This window comes from Sinohyriopsis cumingii, chromosome 6 (genome assembly GCF_028554795.1).
Source record: "Sinohyriopsis cumingii isolate HCF-2022 chromosome 6, ASM2855479v2, whole genome shotgun sequence".
In the NCBI taxonomy this organism is placed as follows: Eukaryota; Metazoa; Mollusca; class Bivalvia; order Unionida; family Unionidae; genus Sinohyriopsis; species Sinohyriopsis cumingii.
Genome location: NC_142966.1, coordinates 121082835 through 121104628, shown reverse-complemented (window position 1 = coordinate 121104628; position 21794 = coordinate 121082835). Strand labels below are relative to the sequence as shown.

Below are 21794 nucleotides of genomic sequence, written 5' to 3'. Positions count from 1 at the left end.
TAAAGCACTAAAAGAACTGCTTTATGGAAATTATGACAACATGAGCATATGCATAATACTAACTTACGCACAAAGTGCTGGAGAGTTTGCACTCGTTCCAAATCGAATAAATTAGTGCTTATGCATTTGTTTAAAAGCAAGCAAATTAGTCCATGGATCATTTGCATGTAAATACAAGACATATTTTCTTGTTGGTTTCTTAAAATGTTTAAGTGGTACAAATTGATCATCCTAATTTGTATAAATAGTTATTTCTGGTCAATAAATGAGGGCACTTTCCGAAGAGCTGCTTATATCACAAAGCAAACAAATACATAATCCCTCTCGCTTGGAAAAAAAAAAGAACAGCTATGACGAAGCTAGTATTGATAATCGGTAAAAATTTTAATGTTTTGCCTTTCGGAAGGTGGAGAGCAAGCCAAGGTGTATAGATGTTCATATGAACAGAGTTAGTCTGATAGCTGGAGCCAATCCAGTACCTGCACGGATCTTCGATTACTACAGCCCAGGTACATGTCTGCTTCTGTATCTGTCTGATTTATACTCAATGTGTTTATCTGCATGCCAGTTCATATCTAGGAGAACGACGGGATAAAGGGATTAATAGATGGATGAAGAGTGAAAAGAGCTGGATAAATAGATGTGTCGTTTCAGAGTGAAATTGTATGGGAAAAGAAGAATCCCTTGAAGGGACTGACGCAATACTGTACAAAAGGATTTCAGGAATACAAGACAATGCCATTTCTTCTTTTTAACTTCTGAGTGTTTAAGCCCTGCCTAATATTCTTGAGCTATAAGATTTTCAAATTAACAACTGTGACTGCCATATTAGATGTACGAATGGCATCATTTTCATTTAGGACAACCAATATACTGCTAGAAGACTTTTGGTAAAACCCGGTATCAATATGACAAATCATTCATGGGCGTATCAACGAATGCTGTTGCGCGGGTGTGATGCTTACGCAGATAAACGATCAGAAATTAGGTCACTCGGTTTTCCTAGGGGAAAACCCATGATCTGAACTCGCCAACAAAATTCCTTCTACCCATTCCAAGGTCAAAAGGCCACAATAACATGTTTACTCAAACGAAATGACCCCATTCCAAAATACAAACCTACAATGTAAGAATTTTCAAAAAATTTATATACTAAATGTCTGCAGTGTGAGTTCATAGTTATGTCTAGCAGTAATGCATCATGTTGCTGACATGTAGCATCATGTCCACCCGGTATCATTATCTTGACACAAGGCCGACCAGACCTAACACTAACCTATTAAATGCTGATCGCCAAAGCAAGGCAGCTGCCAGTATAATTTTTATAAGTCTTTGGTTTGACTCAGCAGGGGTTTGAACCGCATCTGAGGTGGATTCTCTAACCACTTAGACCAAGGAGCAGTCTGGTATAAGTAACAAGATTTTCAAGGTGGTCACTGTTGTGACCGTAATGGAGGTCTGGGCAGGGTCATTTTCATTTCAGACGAACTAGATCATGGGATGAATGTGTTGATAAAGATTCTATGTAATCCACTAAGTAGCTTAGAATGAGTAGTGATAAGAAAATTGTGCTAATGGAGAGGTGGATGCCAGACAACGGGCTGTTGTAGTCCTTGTCCAGTAGAGCTACAATAATGTGCAGTGCCAGTACAAGAAAGTCTCTTTTTGTGGAACTTGAGAAAAAAAACTTGCCTTTTAACGTTACTTTTATTAATTTCTTCTGGGTTCACACAACAACAAAAACTTTCTTGGAATGTGGCTGTACTAGAGAGAGAGAGAGAACAGCATTGAGGTGGTCTTTTGCATAAATAGGGTGTTGGATGCAAAGTATATTTTAATGCAAACATCGGGTGTTGGATGTAAAGTATGTTTCAATGCATACATTGGGTGTTGGATGCAAAGTGTGCTTTAATTGAAACATTGGGTGATGGATGTAAAGTATGTTTCAATGCATACATAGGGTGTTGGATGCAAAGTGTGCTTTAATGCAAACATTGGGTGTTGGATGTAAAGTATGTTTCAATGCATACATTGGGTGTTGGATGCAAAGTGTGCTTTAATGCAAACATTGGGTGATGGATGTAAAGTATGTTTCAATGCATACATAGGGTGTTGGATATAAAGTATGTTTCAATGCATACATTGGGTGTTGGATGCAAAGTGTGCTTTAATGCAAACATTGGGTGATGGATGTAAAGTATGTTTCAATGCATACATTGGGTGTTGGATGTAAAGTATGTTTCAATGCATACATTGGGTGTTGGATGCAAAGTGTGCTTTAATGCAAACATTGGGTGATGGATGCAAAGTGTGCTTTAATGCAAACATTGGGTGTTGGATGCAAAGTGTGCTTTAATGCAAACATTGGGTGTTGGATGCAAAGTGTGCTTTAATGCAAACATTGGGTGTTGGATTCAAAGTGTGCTTTAATGCAAACATTGGGTGATGGATGTAAAGTATGTTTCAATGCATACATAGGGTGTTGGATGTAAAGTATGTTTCAATGCATACATTGGGTGTTGGATGCAAAGTGTGCTTTAATGCAAACATTGGGTGATGGATGTAAAGTATGTTTCAATGCATACATTGGGTGTTGGATGTAAAGTATGTTTCAATGCATACATTGGGTGTTGGATGCAAAGTGTAATGAAGCTTGAATGTAATCAAAATTATTTCAATGTCTGTGTTTCAGAAAAGCAAGTTACCGTGTTCTACCAGTCTGGAAAGTTGAGAAATTCCAACATATGTGACATTTGCTCTGGAAACTGTGGATGTGGGGACTAAAATATTTAATTGTTTGTCATACTAAATAAAATTATATCTGCAACTGTTATATGTAGTCAGTGTCATTTTATTCTAAGTATATTAATTATTTTCATACAGCTAAAAATACACTTAAATTTCTTCTCATCTCTGACAATTCTGATTTATTTTACTTGTGTAGTCAACTTCTGGTTTAATCTGCAAAAAGCAAATATCTTTGCTTTTTAGGCAGACATAAATATATATGCCATCTCAGATCACTTAAATCAAACAATATGTTTACTTCACTCCTGATAATATGAACCTTCAACACCTATGAAAAATCAAGTTCAAAGTTATGCAGCTCCATAGGATAATATATTACAATTCTACAATTTTGGAGTGGGTAGTGGGGAGGCATGGACAATTACTTTGGGAATAAAATTATAACCTCTTTTCCAAGCAGTGTTACAGCCAGGTTTGAGACAAATCGGATCAATTGGCTTCCGAAATTTCAAAAAGTGGGCCAATTGTGTGATCATAATATGCCAACCTAAAAATAAAATGACATCATTTACAGTGTCTATTTTATCTGCTATTTGCAGGAAACACGAAATAAATTACTTTCTTTACCTTACAATTCTCCTCTTTGTTTCCTATGACCACATCCTAACAGTGTGGAAAAATTCTTCTATTTTTTATCTGTCTGACAGTCCTTAGTCTTTGCAAAGTTTCATCTTTCAAATGATTTCATGAAGGTATGTAAATCTGTCTTATCACCTAAAGCCTTCTTCACAAATCAGCTGACTGCAGAGTTTTCAGAAGTGGAGACATTGCTACTGACCATTTTCTTCGGCATGCTACAGCATCTACAACAGATTTTTCTAGTCTCATTTTCTGCTTTTTTATCCCTAATAATAGAGTTTCACATCAAGCTCTGAGTCACAATTTTTAAATGATTCCTTATATACCTCAGAAAACATGACAGTAGATGCATTCCTCAAGATTTTAAAGCAAAAGCTATATCTGTGGAATCCTTAGGAAATATCTTGTTCAAATTTACTTTTTGTTGGTCAACTCTGTTATTATTTTGGAACTTTCCTCTGAAACAGCCTTGATGTTATTGTTTGATAGCAATGTATCCTTGTACATAAAGTCACTACCCTTTCTCACCAGATTCTCCTCTAGTTATGTCTGGTAGTATGATTTACAACTTTTGGCTCTTTATAGCCTCAAAAACACTTTCCAAAGCAGAAAATACAATATCAAAATCCACAGTGTGCTTTTGAAACACACGGTTCAATGGAGTAAAGGCTGGTACAACATCCATTATTATGTGCATGCCAGAAATTAATGTAAGATCAATTAGTTTCTTTCTCTTTTCCCTCTCATTTGGCTTGTCTAGCTGTTGGAAGTATACAAGTGGTTTCCCTGACATGGCATGTAATGCTGCATAAAAAGCAAACCAATGAATCTCCTTTAGTTTGAGCTGGTTATGTGTAAAATGTTTCTGAACTACCCTTAACTACCCTGTCTTATATGTAGATTTTTCCTATGTATTATGAAGTACATTATCAGCTGATGGGGAAAACAGTGAACATCAATTTGAAATGGGTTTGCTTCTTTAATTTTAGCAAAAATTCCATTTTCTGCCTACCAGCCATACCAGAAGCCCCATCCCTTACAAACAAAGTTTCAACATTCAGACCCCTGGATTCCAAATGAGCTTTAAATTTCTCACCCATGTGACAGAGAAATCTAGCTGTTTTGCTAACCTTACTTATCTCAGCCTAGTCATCTCAGACCAGTCTCAGTCCACGCGCTCATAAGTACTGTTTAAAAAAGAAACCCTTGTTGTCTTCTGCTGTTGTTGTTCTAAAATCAAACAACAACAACAAATATAAAACAAAAACATAGTAACTTATGGTCAGTCCATCTTTGAGAACACACCATACAAAATCATTTTGAGAGAGACAAGGACACACACACACACAATGTCGATTTTATCCTATATGCAGGCCTAGCTCAGTACATTTTCAGGTCAGCATCATTAAATGTAGCTAAAGCTATCTAACTAGTTTTAAATACTTCGTGTGAAACAAATTATATACTGGTAGCTACATTTAATGATGCTGCCCTGAAAATTGACTGTGCTATAGATAGTATAAAATTCTCAATGCTGTGTGAAATGAACTATGACAGAAAACACTGACACATGTACATAGACTATATACATATACACTTTATAGCCTCCCAACTCTCTTAAAAACTACAGAAAACTTAGTAAGTCAGAAATGTGTTATGTCAAACATGCCTTATTCTAATTTTGTTAAGTATCTCCATTGTGCCCCAGTTTAATAAAAATATATCTACAATATTTAATGACAAATAATGAACTTACCAGCCAGAAGGAATCATTTATCCATCAACACATTAATCCATAAGCAAATTTCACTGTAGCACTTGCCATATTTCCAAGACAGAAAAATAAATTTTCAAAGAATCTGTGAACTTGAAAGTTTAGCACATGGTTATCCGCTAGGGTCTGTATTTGGAGGGTCTTTTATACACTGGGGTAATTTTACAATCAATATTAAGGACAACACAAGTACGTCACAAACAATTTCACCTCCACCAAAGAAATGGAGAGTTATATACCCATGAATAATCTAAAGCATGATGTTACTCTTCATTACAGCTTGTACTAAGTACAACTATAGTAGAGCTGAGTACCCAGTAACGTTTCATTATTTACAATATAACTTTTCAAAATTGGAACTGACGAATATTAAAGTTTCTTGTAATAAATATAAATTATTTATTGTTAATTTCATATAACATCCATATATTAAATGTGATAATTAAATGTGATAATACCTCATTACTATGCAATGTTTTATGTTAATTTTCTTTGCTCATGCGTGTTAACTGTGTACTTTAGATGCAAGAGTCATACCACAGCCCTCATTAACATATCTGTATTAATGAGCCACATGTAAACATTTCGACATGAACTATATTATACTAGTGAAGAGTTCTTTAAACTTTAAAGGAAAATATTGGGTGAGAAAAATAATCTGAATTGGGGTTTGGAGCGAGACAAGGAAGTCACAGTCATGGGGTTACATTATATGTCTCCCCACTCAGCAAGCCACGTGGGGAGACAAATGATGTAACCCCATGACTGGGATTTCCTTGTCTTGGTCCAAAACCCAACATAGATTCTATATATATATCAGATATCACTTATGCACTTACATGAGGCTCCACAACTAGTATATTTCCCAAATAAAATGTTTTCTTATCAAAACTCTTCATTTGTTATATGTGCATACACATCTAGCTTCATGTAACATTAATATAATTGATTTCATTTATCAAAATGGCTAACAATGATAACCTCTGAAGCTACTGATTTAAATCTAATTTTACATTTGCAATGACCATCTGAATTTCCTTGGCACTTCAAGATAAATATGTTGCATTTTTACTCTGTTCCAATTCATTATAGCTCACAACCCTGTAAATGACAGAAATCAAACAAAGGTCATACTTCATGGTTCATATTCCTTTTTTTAGTTAACCAACATACACAACACATGGCACCATTCTGGGAGTCATTCTTCTGAGTGACTGTATTGTCTGCTACAATAGCAAAGTTACTGCACAAAGCATTGTCTCTTGCTGACTGTCACTGCACTTCATGTAAAAAGAGAAAGTGTAACTCATAAAGTTTTGACATCTAGTCATAATTATTTTTCTTAGAACTTCTGCACAAGGTGCAATGCATTTAATTTTCATCTGAATCACAATTTAGCCAGCTAGTTTCATGTTGCCAGCCTTCTTGGAATATGTGCATTAATTTTTTTCTTCTTTGGTACTGCCATTTTGTAATCAAAGTCATCAATGGAAGTTTGATCTTTCATCTCAGCTTTCATGGGTTTTTCTGTCTTGTTTAGTAGTCAACATCTCTATGATCTTTCTGATTGCCATCATAACGTATGTGTGATACTGGGAAAAATAAATATGTTATCCCTGTTTCATATCTGTCTCTTAGTAAACCTTTGTCATCCATACAAAAGTAAACTGAACTATGTCAAGGTTGGTAGTATGTAACTTACAAAAGTTTCCAAAACTACAGGTTTTCTTTGATAATAAATGCTAACAAAACAGAGGTGGAACTTATCTCAAACTGTTATTGGAAAATGCTTCATATTTGTATTCAGGCTACAAGAATTCAAAGCCTAGACTGGCTCCATGCTTCAAGAAAAATATATTGGTATATATAACGTCAGGACAGGGTACCTATCTAATTCCAAGCCTAGATATATTACTGGATATATTAAGTACATGACTCCCTCCCTCCATCCATTCATCTATACATATGATTAGGAGAATGTGGAAAATATGCCTGTAGAGTATTGGTTCAATCATTACAGACCACTAGAGGGAATTTATTATTTTACAACAAAAATGAGAAATTAGAATACTTAATTATTGGTTGATGCAAATGTATCAAATTAAAGATAAAATATGCACCTTGCACCTTGTCCATGTTTTTTTTTTGCTTTTTTGGTAAAGAAAATTTCTTTCTTTTTGTGGGACACTGTGTCTATAGGTGTGAATCCTGCATGGGTGTGTCCAGGCTGAAACACTGCCAAAATAAAATTTAATTTTAAAATAAACAAGCAAATCAAAAAATTTCATACCAAACCTTTATTTTCATCTGATTGATACAAACCTATTAAGCATACCTGATGACACCCTGAAAATATAATTGATATTTATATTTCCTGGACAATTGCTAAGATTAGCAATCCCTAGACATCTATCTGGCAACATAAATACTTAAGGTATTAACATAGGAAGTGTTTGCTGCACTTTAACAGACCTGCCAACCCTGATGAGTCCGTCTCAGTAAGGCAGTTGATTTCTTTCCGTAAGATTGACCAGTTTTCTGTAAGGTGTAACAAAATATCAATAACTGCTACTGCAAAGCTGGAAAATGTAATTAAAAGTTTGATGCTTTGACGATAAACATTATGTTCAACTGACAAGTTTGTAAAGTATGTGTAGACTGTATTTACCACTAGTACACTTGCATAAACTCTTGTTCCAAACCCTATGCAGCTCACTGGCTTGTAGCTGTCTCTCAACTTGACATAATTCCTGGAAATCATTTTCCATTTCACATGACGACAGCAATCATATCTCCCACCACAAGACATAATCAAATTGGCACGTGATGTTCAATAAATATAATTGTGTCCTTTCCAGCTTTTATTCACAAGAATCTAAATACTCCTTTTTATTCTTCTGTGTTGATTATTAACACTTTTCTTTTTCGTCCTAAACATGCATCGCTTTCTGGACGCCATTTTTAAAAATTCTATAATCAACAGTCTGATCATGCAGATGCTTCACATGAACAAATAGGTGCAGTTTAAAGCATCTGGGGTGCTGCTGTAAAGTTAGTCTGGTTGCCTGAAAAATTTCACTAGTTCTAAAATGAAACCCAGATTCAACAAAACATGGATGAACCAATTATCTGGATTTTTTGACAGCGATCATTTTTCTGTAGTTTTTGCTAGTATGTCGTATGTCCATATTTTAAGGGTAATTTTCATAAGACTTACAGCAAAATTGTAAGAGTTGGCAGGTCTGCTTCAACCAAGATGGTATCAACAAAAACACCAATAAGTATATTGTTTAATTAGATCTGTACAACACAAAAGATGAAAAATACATCCTGATCCAGTATTATTTTTGTAAGAAACTTCAACAGTAAGTCAAATTTTTGACAGTCCTGCATACTCTGAATAATGATAGAACTTTAAATTTCCAAATTTAAATTATCTTTGCTTGAAAAAGTTTGATTTAAAAATGTACTCCACCATCCTGTCAAATTTCAGAGGTATTTTAGCTAGAATTTCATCTTTGAGCATGTTGAAAAAGATGGGCAGGTCCCTATCCCACCTACATATTAATAAATCTTAAAGTTAAATATCTACTTAAGACATTTGTTTGGTCAATATTAAGTCAGACTTAAGTTCCAAGCTATAAGACTGCCAGACTCTTGACTTAAGTTTCAAGCTATAAGACTGCCAGACTCTTGACTTAAGTTCCAAGCTATAAGACTGCCAGACTCTTGACTTACGTTTCAAGCTATAAGACTGCCAGACTCTTGACTTAAGTTCCAAGCTATAAGACTGCCAGACTCTTGACTTAAGTTCCAAGCTATAAGACTGCCAGACTCTTGACTTAAGTTCCAAGCTATAAGACTGCCAGACTCTTGACTTAAGTTCCAAGCTATAAGACTGCCAGACTCTTGACTTAAGTTCCAAGCTATAAGACTGCCAGACTCTTGACTTACGTTTCAAGCTATAAGACTGCCAGACTCTTGACTTAAGTTTCAAGCTATAAGACTGCCAGACTCTTGACTTAAGTTTCAAGCTATAAGACTGCCAGACTCTTGACTTAAGCTTTAGTTCAGACCAAAGTTATGTAGGTAGATTCCAGCCATGTCCCAAACTTCATCAAAGTAAGTCTTAAGATTAGGTTTAGACTTAAAATATTTTTTTAATTTTAAGTGAGACATAAAAGTACTGCCAATCACATAGCCAGATTTTAATCATAAGTCCACCTTTAAGTTTTGCTGGTGAAATCTAGGCCTTATTTTCCTTGGATTCTTCCCACCCCTTAACAGTAATTAGGGTTCCTTGCCCATAATTAATGAACAAGTCTGTTTATATTGAGCAGGTATTTTCAGGAGTCATTTCAACTTCCAGGAATTAGGTTTGTCAGTAAAACATATTCTATATTTTTTCACAGATATTGACATTTCTTTTTTCTTTTCTTTTCATAAGAAAGCCAATGAACATCATACATTAACTGCTCTAAAATTAATGAAGGCTGATTATCCAAATTACTGACTGTAATATCATCACAGAGCCATCCAACCATCCATTATTGCATAAGTGTATTGATGGAATTGTTATATTAATTAAAGTGGATCTGTGCAGAATATGGTCACAACCTTTAACCAAAAAGAGAAAATGGCAACTGTTTTCTTTCTTTGAATCTGTTTTCTTTAAAAATTCAAATAAAGTATGGACTGAATGCTTAAACTGTGCAACCTGGAAATAGCATTAAGGGCTTTGTCAATATTGCTTTTTCTAAGACAAACAATCAAATTATCTCCAATTCTTCTAAATGGTAAAAAGATATTTAGACAAAAATTAATGTAAGACATGAAACTATATACTCTTAGCTGCCAACTCTGTTCTATCAGGGGGAAATGGAAATCAAGAAAAAAAGTAAATAATTCATTACCATTTACTGATTGTGATAAATACAACTAAAAGTATATCTATTTGCTTTCTAACTTTTGCCTAACTGATTAATATAGATAAATAAAAGCAGCAAATATTAAACACAGCATAGCTAAATATTATTTTCGATTCTGAGGCATTGAAGGGTTTCCACCATTTACTATCTCAAATAATCAATTACCAAAGAGTTATTGCCATTTTCTAGCAAAATGTAATGGTTATGCCTCCTGTTTGACTGAAAGTAGCCTTTAATTTCATTTGCATTCAAGAGCTTCAGAATGACTTCATAAATTGAAATCAAATTTAGCATGAGGTTTTCCATGAAAAGAATAAAAAAACTAGGTCAAGTTCAATTTTCACATATTTTCCATGAGACTCAAAATGAAGTAATGGCCCCATTTGTCATATGGACAGCGTTCTTTTGCATACCAGGGCCCAGCAACGTGGAATGAATTGCCCACTGAACTTAGACACAAAGACACAGTGATCCCATTCAAGAGTGCTCTCAAAATGTTTTCTACCTTAAATACTCTCAGAATGATTTTTTTTAATGTTTTCTAATTTCATGGTGTTTGTTTTTGTAATCATATCATTATATGTTTTTTATCTTATAGGTGTTGTCTAATGTTGCAAAGTGCTTAGAGCTTCTAAAGATTAGGTGCTATACAAAGTCCTCATTATTATTATTATTATCATTTGACAAAATTTCCATTCAATGATGTTAGTGGAATTCATGGATCTAAACCAAATTTGATATTAGACAATATAATATGAAAAGGTAAGTCTAGTAACTGTTTCAGTTTTAATGTTTTCTGGCAATAAATTAGGGCCCCTTTTTTACTTAGAACTTTGCACTTTAAATGCAACATAAGGGTGGTTGCATCTGTGGCATCTAGACACAGTACTAGAAAGTCACCTACAACTTGATTCACTGAAGGTTTGGTATTGACAGTTTAAATTTCTTAATTTTCAACAACCTCACTGTTCATTTCACAGCCTATCACTGGTCCCTAACAATGTTATGTCTTAATTTTTCAACAATCTCACTGTTCATATCACAGCTTATCACTAGACCCTTATACTGTTAACTCGATTTTAGATCGAGTGCGAACTTTCCCTCATATATCACTTCTGCAAACATATCAGGTGCAGGGACCAGTTTTAGTATAGGTAGCAACAGTTTTAAATGTCGAGTTTTAAACACAACAATTTAATAACTACGCACAGGGTTCCAAAAACATTTCTAAATAAAAAGTCCAGGTCTTTTCCAGCTTTTTTTTTCCTGGATGAAATTTATTTGTTATGGTTTACTAAAGTTCCTAAATGAATGGAATTAACATTTTGGTATAGAAAACAAAGTATTTCAAAGACTGATATTTGCTTCTATTATGACACTCTCTCATAACATTAGAGTTGATCCTGAATTAGACATCTGATCATGCACTAAAACAGAGTTTGTATCTTTAGAAACAAGTATAGCTCTAATGAGAAACATTTAAGTGCACATATCTACAATATTTATACCATTTGGGATCAATTAGTTATATCTTAATACTCTGTTTCATTACATAAGGTCTGGGATGCATTAATAATTTGCAATAAATTAATGAGTTTTTTTCCTCTCAACCTTTAAAATGCACACAAAATTAGAATGATCAATCATAAATCAAGCCCATAATATGATAAACCACAAGGGATTTATTTTTTAAAAGAAGGAGCATGGTGTCCCCTTCTATATCCACCACGATAATTAATGTTGTACTATGACATTGGTACTTCACCTAAAAAAAAACAGAAAATTGTAGTGTCTACTGTACCTAATATTCTTGCCAGAAACTTTGTTTATGCTGTACTGTTCTGCTGCTTAAATTTTCTCTGACTGATATTAATGTATTTGCTGTCCATTTTAGGGATAGATCATTTTGACATGTGTCTTAGAGGTCTTTTGTACAGTTTCCAAAATGTGTGTGATTTGGTTTGACTGGATTTGTCACTGACAGAGAATTGCAAGTATAACTTAATATGGCTAACAAAAATAAGGAGTTCCATAACTTCTAAAAAATCTGGTAATCTAACTCGACACTCCAATGTACAATCAGTTAAATTATGATTTTTCATCTGCAGTTGATCTATCAAAAGAGACTTCTGAAAATTCTAAACATCTCTCAGATTTTTATCACATTTTGAAAACCTACAAGCTTGTTCCTGATTTTGACATTTTTTGCAACCCTACAAGCCTCTCTCTGACTTTGACTTAATGCAAACCTACAAGCTTCTTCTCTTTTGGAAACAAACCTAATCTTATTTCTTGCATTCTACCATTTTCTCAGCAGTATGGAACCCTGTGTGTGACCAAAATGTGTTAGATCAAAAAATAATGTTTTTCGAACCATAGAAAATTAAAACATAAATTATAACTGAAACATCTATACATGTCCTTTAACATTTCAGTAAATTCCATTACAAAGTTAATTGTGTAATAATCACAAGGTAACTGATTTCACCATAATGGGCAAATAAGCAACAATTATAACAAATTTTCCAGGTCATAGCGGTTGTGATAAAACTGAATGTCATATAATAAATCTAGCTGGCCCATTTTTAACAAAAATATGTTATCCCACTGGAATCAGACTGTATCAAAATACCATGTCTAAACTATTTTTAATTATTAATTGTCCATAGAATGAAAATTATTTTACCAATAAAAACATTCTCCAATGAAATCTCAAACTAAGGAAAATAACATGAGTAAAGTTTTTTTAAAACACTAAACAAAAACATAATGAAAAGCCATTACAAAAGCAATGAAAACTTGCATATCAAGACAGCGATCCAACATGCATATGGGAATGTCATTTTTATTTCGAATAGTCAAATACTGTAGAATGAGATTTTGTATTGGGTGAAAATAAAACTCTTTTGTTTCACAACAATCATTCTGCCAAGTGATAGTACTTGTAAATTTTTACATCCTCCATTCCTGTATTGGTATTCAATATCATGTGTTTTTGTTGCTTAGATTCTTATGATTGTAAAGAACAATAGCAAAAAGAAAAATAATGATACAAAGTAAAATGTCATGAAAGCGAAACACAACATGCATAGGGACATGTCATTTTCATTTGGCTGAATGCTATGCAATCAGAAATTATACTGGGTGAATATGACACCTTGTTTGTTGCAAAGGAGTTATTTGTTAAAGTAGGCGTAAATTTGATCGCCTTAAAAATTCTTCAGATAGATAAAGCTGCTGATCTGTTAACATATGCAAGACTGCTGATGTCATGTTTGACACTATGCTTTGGCCAAGACTGCTGATGTCATGTTTGACACTATGCTTTGGCCAAGACTGTTGATGTCATGTTTGACACTATGCTCTGGCCAAAACTGTTGATGTCATGTTTGACACTATGCTCTGGCCAAGACTGCTGATGTCATGTTTGACACTATGCTCTGGCCAAGACTGCTGATGTCATGTTTGACACTATGCTCTGGCCAAAACTGTTGATGTCATGTTTGACACTATGCTCTGGCCAAGACTGTTGATGTCATGTTTGACACTATGCTCTGGCCAAGACTGTTGATGTCATGTTTGACACTATGCTCTGGCCAAGACTGCTGATGTCATGTTTGACACTATGCTCTGGCCAAGACTGTTGATGTCATGTTTGACACTATGCTCTGCCCAAGACTGTTGATGTCATTCATGTTTGACACTAAGCTCTGGCCAAGAACCATAAATGCAAGTCAAATCCATTAAGAAATATAGTAATTTTGTTATAAGTTCTCCATTTGTTATCACTGCTTCACACAATGCTTTGATCAAGAACTATAACTTTAAATTAAATCCATCCAGAAATATTGTAATTTAGTTACAATTTGCCATTTGTTATGGCTGCTTGACAATGGATACCACTACAGAAATGGTATGGGTGTGACAGCGTGGTCATTTACTTTTTTGTAGAAATCAATACTCATGCTTTTCAGAAAATTATTTTACAACAAAATCTTAATGATAAAAGCATTCTATAATGAAATCTCAAATTAATGAAATCTGTAGAGAAAAATACAATGAAAATGTTTTGTACAAAAGCATAAGTTAATCAACAGCAATTACAAAGACAATGAAAATGGTGCCAACTCACATACTGAAAGCAAGATCCAGCATGCATAGGGTAACATCATTTTCATTTCATACAGTAGAATGCCAAGGAATGAAAAAACAATTTTCTAGAGAAAATGTATGTGTATATTTCTTTCAATTAAAATTCTTTTGATAGATAAAGACACTAATCCATGCAAGGCTATTGATGTTACAGCTTTTACAAGAACCACACATTTATGTTTGGTTATTAAAAGGTTTTCAGATGCCAAGGAATCCATGCAAATGAACTGTAAAAACTCGCTTATAAGTTGAGTGAACTGCAAACAACAAAGATTCTGATCTCCCATAGCATAATGCGCCTGCAGATCAGGGTCTATATTGTTTGTTCCACTGATTAATCCAAACAAAATGCACACACACATATCTGACGGCACATTATATGACAAAAGATCTGGGTCTGTGCAGTTATAAGAGAATCAATTCACTGAATTATAAACTTACAGTCAGAATAAAGGTCTGCTGTAAAAATTGAGATTTGTTTATCTTTAATTTTGAAACCAATTTTAAATGGACATACAGTGGAACCTCAGAACAAATCCCTTGAGACAATGAAACACTGAGTTTTTTGTAGTTTCTAGTTTACTGAGATTCATTATTTTCAGCTAAGAATGAGATATAATTCAGTGATCTGGTCTTATCTCACAAATAAATACAGTAAGTATTGAATGTTTTGACAAACATAAATAGACAATAAGTTTATAAATAAGATATGTGTGATAATTAGAGTTTTACTGCATTTGTATATGTTTCTATGTTGGTTTTAGTTTAAACTGCAATGCTGATTGGTCTTTTGAAAGACAGGGCCACAGGGGGCCAAGTGTCATAAAGCAGTTGCCTTTACTGGTCACTCACATCTCACTTCTGTCTATGCAGGTTCAAGTCTCAGCTTGACCATCATGGATATTTGAGAAAGCTTGCCAGTAGCTTCTTATAGCCTCAATTTTAGTAATAATAGGTTTTCCTTCCTGTAATTTTCATTCACCAAATCTATACTGGCCACCACATATAAACCTATCATATACTAAAAAATGGCATCAAACCCACAAAACCAAGTAAACAAAGACAACATTTTCCTATCAGTTTTATGCAGTTCAATGTTGAGTATAAATTATACATTAGGGACCAAAGTTTCATTCAGTTTACTGATTTACAGAGTACTAACTTAAAGAACAAGTTTGAGACAAGAAACATGATTTGGTATTAAGGGAATTTAAGTTTACTTAGCTTTCAGTCATAAAAGGTTTCAATGTATATGCTTCTTCCCTTCATTTTGTTGATTAAGAACCTAATGTTGGTATCTGCACTACATTTTCCCTTCAAGTTAGATAGACTTTAGCTGGAAAAAAATTGTATTATTATGGTTGGTCCTTGGCTGTTCTGTCAAACCTTGAGTAGAAGAATACAGGCAAACACCACTTTATGAAAAATTAACCTTTCTACTGCATTTATTTTTCTCCTTCCCCTCTTTGAGGTATTTGGATCCACTTTGTTTTGTGAAATATCATAAAGATGTCCAATGTGAGTGGCAAGTGCACTTTATTGTAATCAGATTCAAGAAATTAGATAATTTATGAACTGAGCCAGTTCACATCAAAATAATCATCTTCCCTCATGCTGCATGTATATGCCAAACATATTCCAAGCTGCATAACTCTCATACTTAAGGTGTAACATATTTATCTTGGACAAACAAAGTTTGCATTTTAATTATTTTAAAAATGGAAGCTATTTTTGAGTACTTTGCTATTGTAGTTCTGTGGCACTTATCTATAACATGAAATGTACCCTGCCATGGTACCTGAAATGACCAATATGCAAACCTACAACATTGTTATGTGGGAATACAAATATACATACAAGAACTCAATTTGAAATGACCAATATGCAAACCTACAACATTGTTATGTGGGAATACAAATATACATACAAGAACTCAATTTGAAATGACCAATATGCAAACCTACAACTGTCATGTGGGAATACAAATATACATACAAGAACTCAATTTGAAATGACCAATATGCAAACCTACAACTGTCATGTGGGAATACAAATATACATACAAGAACTCAAGTTGAAATAACCAATATGCAAACCTTAACATACATGCCCCTACAACTGTCATGTCAGCATACAAATATATATAGAGCAACTCAAGTTCAATTATTCTTGAAATATTGCACCAAACAAACATTAACTAATTACAGAGAAATTGCAAAAGAACAGGAACCATCATCAAAAAGTTTCTTCCATGGCCTCAGACTTAGTTGACAAAAGATAACCTGCAAATAATGCAAGCACTACAACACCAATGCATACAATGATATAACCCATGAACTTCTGAAGACAGGATTCTTTTTCAACAACTTCATGGTATTTACGCTGCTTCCTTCTTTTGCCTTTCATTTTCCTTTCAAACTCCTCCAGTTCTGCTTGCTGTTTCTTTAACTCTTCTTCTTTCTTCTGTCTCTCTATCTCTTCTTCCTTCTATAAGATAAGTAAATAATACATAATAAACTCTGCAACAAAGCAGCAGGTACCTGTGCTTCTGTAATCTATGATTCCCACTTTCACCCCCACCAGCCCAATCTTTGAGCCCCACTAAAGCAAACTTTGAGCCCATCTACCCCATCCTCAAAGCCTCACTATTTGGTATGAATTAGGAACCTTTTAAGGTGAAAAATAGAATTTTAAAAAACAGCTCAGCACTGTTAAGGAAACCTCTTGTTCTACAGCTCAGAATGGTTAAAAATCATGCCAGGTGAGTACGACTATACATTCCATACAGTCTTCCCGAAACTGTCAAGGGTGCAACTAGACATTGATTTACTTGACAGAAACACATGGATCTATTTATATTCAGTATAAAAAAACCTCAACTCATCCATAGGTCTCATCAGGTGGTAGCAGCAAACTATACATTTATCCCTAAGATTTGATGCAAATATTACCACAAGTTTTTTTCTCCAAACAAAACTTAATTCAAACATTAATATCACCAATTTAGGTTCCATCTTCACTAAAGTAAATCCACACACTTTAATTTCATCAACTGGGTGAAAGCATTCTCTCTGTTTTCTTGGTACAGATGTCTCTTTTGATTTCCCTTTCATTTACTGACTGCCTGCAACATTACTGCTCAAACTCCGTGCTTGAATCATTTGTAAATTTACATCTAATAAATCACATTCAGCTATCTTCCATCTACTGAAATTAGTTTTGGCAGCAACTCAGGTGCTAACAGTCAACTATAACTGTTCACATAATGTACTTGAGAATCCTCCACTCCTTTACTATGTTGGCACTATTTTCTACATCAGAGTTTCATTTTGTTTGATGATAATTAGTAATCAGTGTGTCCAAGTGATCATTACCAAGCTGTGGCATAACACTAACATTTTTGGTGAAAGTGTTAGATTCAAATACAGTGAATGCATTAAAAATCTCATGGTTCTGGAATCTTTCACGTGTGTTGCCATGAATAATCCATACAGACTGTACTGATTTGGTTCACAAATCACTGTCAGGTGATGACTGCTTCAGTTATTTCTGTTTGAAGTGACTGCTGTTACACATGCCTGTCAGAAATTCATTGCGGAGGGACCCAAAAATTGGGATGTACCCTGAAGGTACTCAGCTTCCAGTGATGTCATGGTAATGTATGATAGATTTCATCTACAAACACCAACCAAGTGGTATAGCCTTATGGAAACGTAGCAGTAACAAGAGTAATTGGTGGCACCTCTTTTGATTGTTTGATAAAGTATGTAAGGCCTATTCATTGTTTAATGAATCTTAGTCAGCAACACCTACATTGCCTTCATTATCTGTCTGATAAAGAAACTGTGTAAACAAGATCTAGTCAACTTTGAACAAAACCTGTATGCAACTTATTGGACATGCTAAGATTAACATTCCAATTAGTTGTCTTTATTATTATTTGTTATGTTAATCTCGTTAAAATAATAACAATTAATGTACCTATGCGATTCAGGATGATTTTAGCAATGAAATAGGTTGACTGAAAGACAATAATAAACACATGATTGTGATTGCACATTTACTTTGTGTTGATATTTAGCATTATGACATGTACTGGACAGATGCATTTAATTGTAGTCTGTGCTTGTTGAATTTGAGCATGGGCTGGTGATATTTTATAGTAACCAGGTCTGTGTGTAAAAGAGAGAGAGAGAGAGAGAGAGAGAGAGAGAGAGATGCCTATGTAAACATCATAAACCAGGGTCTAATGAGACAACTGATCTTGATAAAAGATATTTACTGATTCTGATGAAAGCTTTTGCCATTTGTTATGTTTACATTTTAACTTCTAATGTTTTTAACATTTTAAAATTTTAAATTGTAAATGCACACACACACATTCATGGCACAAAACACACAAAACAATTTTTAGAAAACATTCTTTTATGTGTTATCAAAGTAGAGGTACTATAGAGAGTTGACAAAATCAAGAGATTTATGGGGTTTTATTTTAAATTATTGTTACTAAATCTGAAACAGAAGCTTTTATCACTGTCGATCCTTAGAATGCACCCTTTAAGTAAACTTAGTGTGACAGCCATTAGTACAAATCATAGTTCATTCTTCAATAATTACCTTGATTAGCCACTACAGGACAGTCCTTGCATGAAATGCTTGTAGTGATGTTATTGAATTCCTCAGCTCATTCACAATATTAAGTTAACTTGTTAAGTGTAATCTATGTCTGAGATCTCTGTCAGGATTTTATCCGGGGGGGGGCACAAAAATATAACGAAAAGGAGGAGGATGGAAAAAATATTTACCAAACATTTCAACATCAATCTTTCTCTCTTCCTGCTCTACTCTGTTAGAGCCCTATTAAAATCAAAGTCTTTTAAAGATTGAGGCCCCTATTTGTATAAGCATTAATCTGTTTATTTTTTTCTGAGCTTAATCTGTTTTTTCCCAGTGTATGAATATTGTTCTGTTCTGAGAATCACCTTTCACAAATCTGTTGTATGAAGGGTCATAAATACATAGCTAGCTTAGCCAGATGGAACAAGTTTGGAGTTAAGTACAACTGTCCACAGCTCACAGGTATTGTCTTTTGGAAATTATGCTCCAAAATAAGTTTTGACACAAGCTTAAGATTTGCCAAAGTTTGACTTTCTTGAATCAGTGTTTTAATGACTACTATACCAGATTTACTCTTTTCCATAATGCTGTTAGGATTTTAAGTCCATTAAAGCCATAGTCTGCTTGTTCAGAGATATTTTGAACAAATAAATATATTTACCTATCAATTTCATTTTTAGATTCTTTTTAGTTAAATTTATCTTAACTTTTATAGGGCTATATGGTTCTATAGCACAAGATCCTGCAGGGATAAATTGTTTTAAAAAAAGAAACGAAAATTGCACTCTGCTTTTAAATTGTCTGTATTTTAATATAACTTGTTATTCTTACATTTAATTTCAAAATACCACTGAAATGGGGAATGTGACAAGCATGCCATCTGTTTTTGTCCTTGAGGCATGTACATCTGACGCAAATTTATCACCATTTTCAGGTTCAAAATCACTCACAGATAATTCCATGAACACTTTCTTAGCTCGATTAATCTGATACACTTCATAACTTTTAAAAAATAGGCCTACATAATTTTCATCAGCCACTATTTGATGAACAAAATCATCATCTAAAGATGAACCACACTAGGAATCATCCATTTTGGGTTTTCTAAGTAGACCATTTTATGAACGCACATTTATAGAACTTCCTTTATACCAGGTTCAAACAACAACAGACTGAACATCAGTGGACCTCATTCATACTAATCTGATGTAAGATTAATAGGTGGTGAGACCACTTGATGCACAGAGTCTGACCTCTCCTTGATAATAAGTCAGCAATGTCTTATCTGTACAATGATGTAATGCTGGAAGCACCAGCGATGGAAATTCCAAATGAAAGAGACTTGGTCTCCTGCCACTCATCTGTAACTGACCATCACAGAATTTTCCAATATTAAGAGAGAAGCCTTCCTACAGCGGTGACTCTGATAGGAATTAAAGGCATTGAAATATGGCCTTTATTTTCAAGTGATTTATGTGGTGGGCACTCTCCTCTGGCCCAAAGTTATCAATTACTGATACAAAGTGATGCAAGACAAATGGTGGGAACTCCAAATTTGTGTTCTGGTATCCACAGGGACCATAGCTTCTTTTAAAGGGTTCTCTAAAGTGATTTCTGCCAATACTGTTGTCAAGGTTGACCTCAAGTGGGTGACGACATATGGTCTATAACTGTATTGGTGAAGACTCATGGGCTGATGTTGAGTACAAACAGGAGTTCCCAGAACTGATGAAAGAAAATTGAAGGATCTTGTGATGTGGTTGAATCAGGATATGAAAGTAAATTGAAATCACAGACTGATCATGAACTCATGCCTCTTTAAGGAAAACTGTATTCACTATGCTGTCTCCACCTTGAACCTGGATGCAGCTATAAATCTGTTGAACTGTCTCAGGTCGATCACTAGAGATAACTTTACATTTGATTCTGGCACCAGGAAAGTCATGAATACAAATTGGAGAGGTTATTTTGGAGGTTCCACTGCCCACTTACTGTGCAAAGTTTGACAAAATTCCTGTCCTCATCATCTGAGAAAGGATGGGTGCAAGAAGAGGGGGCTGAATGAACAAAATTCTTACTCTATTTGAAACAATTTAGATAACCCATTCATAGTCCAGAAATAGGTCAATGACAAAAATAAACCAGCCTGGTGTCTACAAGGATGATGTCTGTAGGCAGCAAGGCAAGAGTCACTGGCATTTATTCTGAGGCTTGGGAGAGGAAAAACTGCGCTTCTCTGCTTTATTAGATAATTTTTATACTGTAATTATTATTTCCATGTAAACTGCTATTCAAAGCAAAACTACTCATGCTGATCATCAAAGTCCCTCAGGCTACAGTGTCGTATCTTCTGGGCTGAGACTGATGCAGATGAGAGGAAGAAGAAGGTAAGGTGAGCTGAAGAGGCAATTCTTGTGCAAAATGCATCTCCATGTTCACTATACAGATTCCAAAAAACATGGGAAGGAAAAAACTGTATGCTATGGACTGATGAGGCCAGAGTGAAGATAAGCAATCTAAAGCATCTCATCTCACTAAATCATGGCTGCATAAGGCAATCAGGGCATTTCTTATTAGTGTCCTGAGCTGCCTATCAGCAACTTTCACAGTGCAGCTCAGTGCTTCTCAATCATGATTTTGACCTGCCTTATGAAGACTGCAAGTGAAGCCAGGACAAGAAGAGAACAATATTTCTTACCAACATCAATGTTGTCTGAAATACCTGGAGGGTCTATATTATAGAAAATTGAGGCAGACATTTACTGCAGTAGTGTCTTTATACAAATTTGGGACTTCTACATGGTATGTGTCTAAGTGTGCTCTAGCATAAACTCTGAAAAAAGGCTTTGGTGCTACTGGACTCCATAATCTTGTTGGACAGATGATTAGTACTCATCCCAATCTTATGAGACTGCTGGAGCAGACATAAGGAGGGA

The 21794-nt window shown here is 34.5% G+C and overlaps 2 protein-coding genes across 2 annotated transcripts in view; one reads left to right on the top strand and one right to left on the bottom strand.

The window, feature by feature from the left end:
* LOC149797854 (CD109 antigen-like) overlaps nt 1-2833 on the top strand; it is a 53128-nt gene extending 50295 nt beyond the window's left edge. Inside the window, exons 34-35 of the mRNA XM_089962867.1 lie at nt 407-509; nt 2693-2833. Coding sequence (XP_089818993.1) covers nt 407-509; nt 2693-2784 — 195 coding nt within the window. The 3' untranslated portion in view covers nt 2785-2833. The remainder of the gene's footprint in view (nt 1-406; nt 510-2692) is intronic.
* A 4610-nt stretch (nt 2834-7443) lies between these two features.
* The window catches only part of LOC149797853 (NF-X1-type zinc finger protein NFXL1-like), a 104587-nt gene continuing 90236 nt past the window's right edge, over nt 7444-21794 (bottom strand). The window contains exon 19 of the mRNA XM_089962868.1: nt 7444-16728. Coding sequence (XP_089818994.1) covers nt 16477-16728 — 252 coding nt within the window. The 3' untranslated portion in view covers nt 7444-16476. The remainder of the gene's footprint in view (nt 16729-21794) is intronic.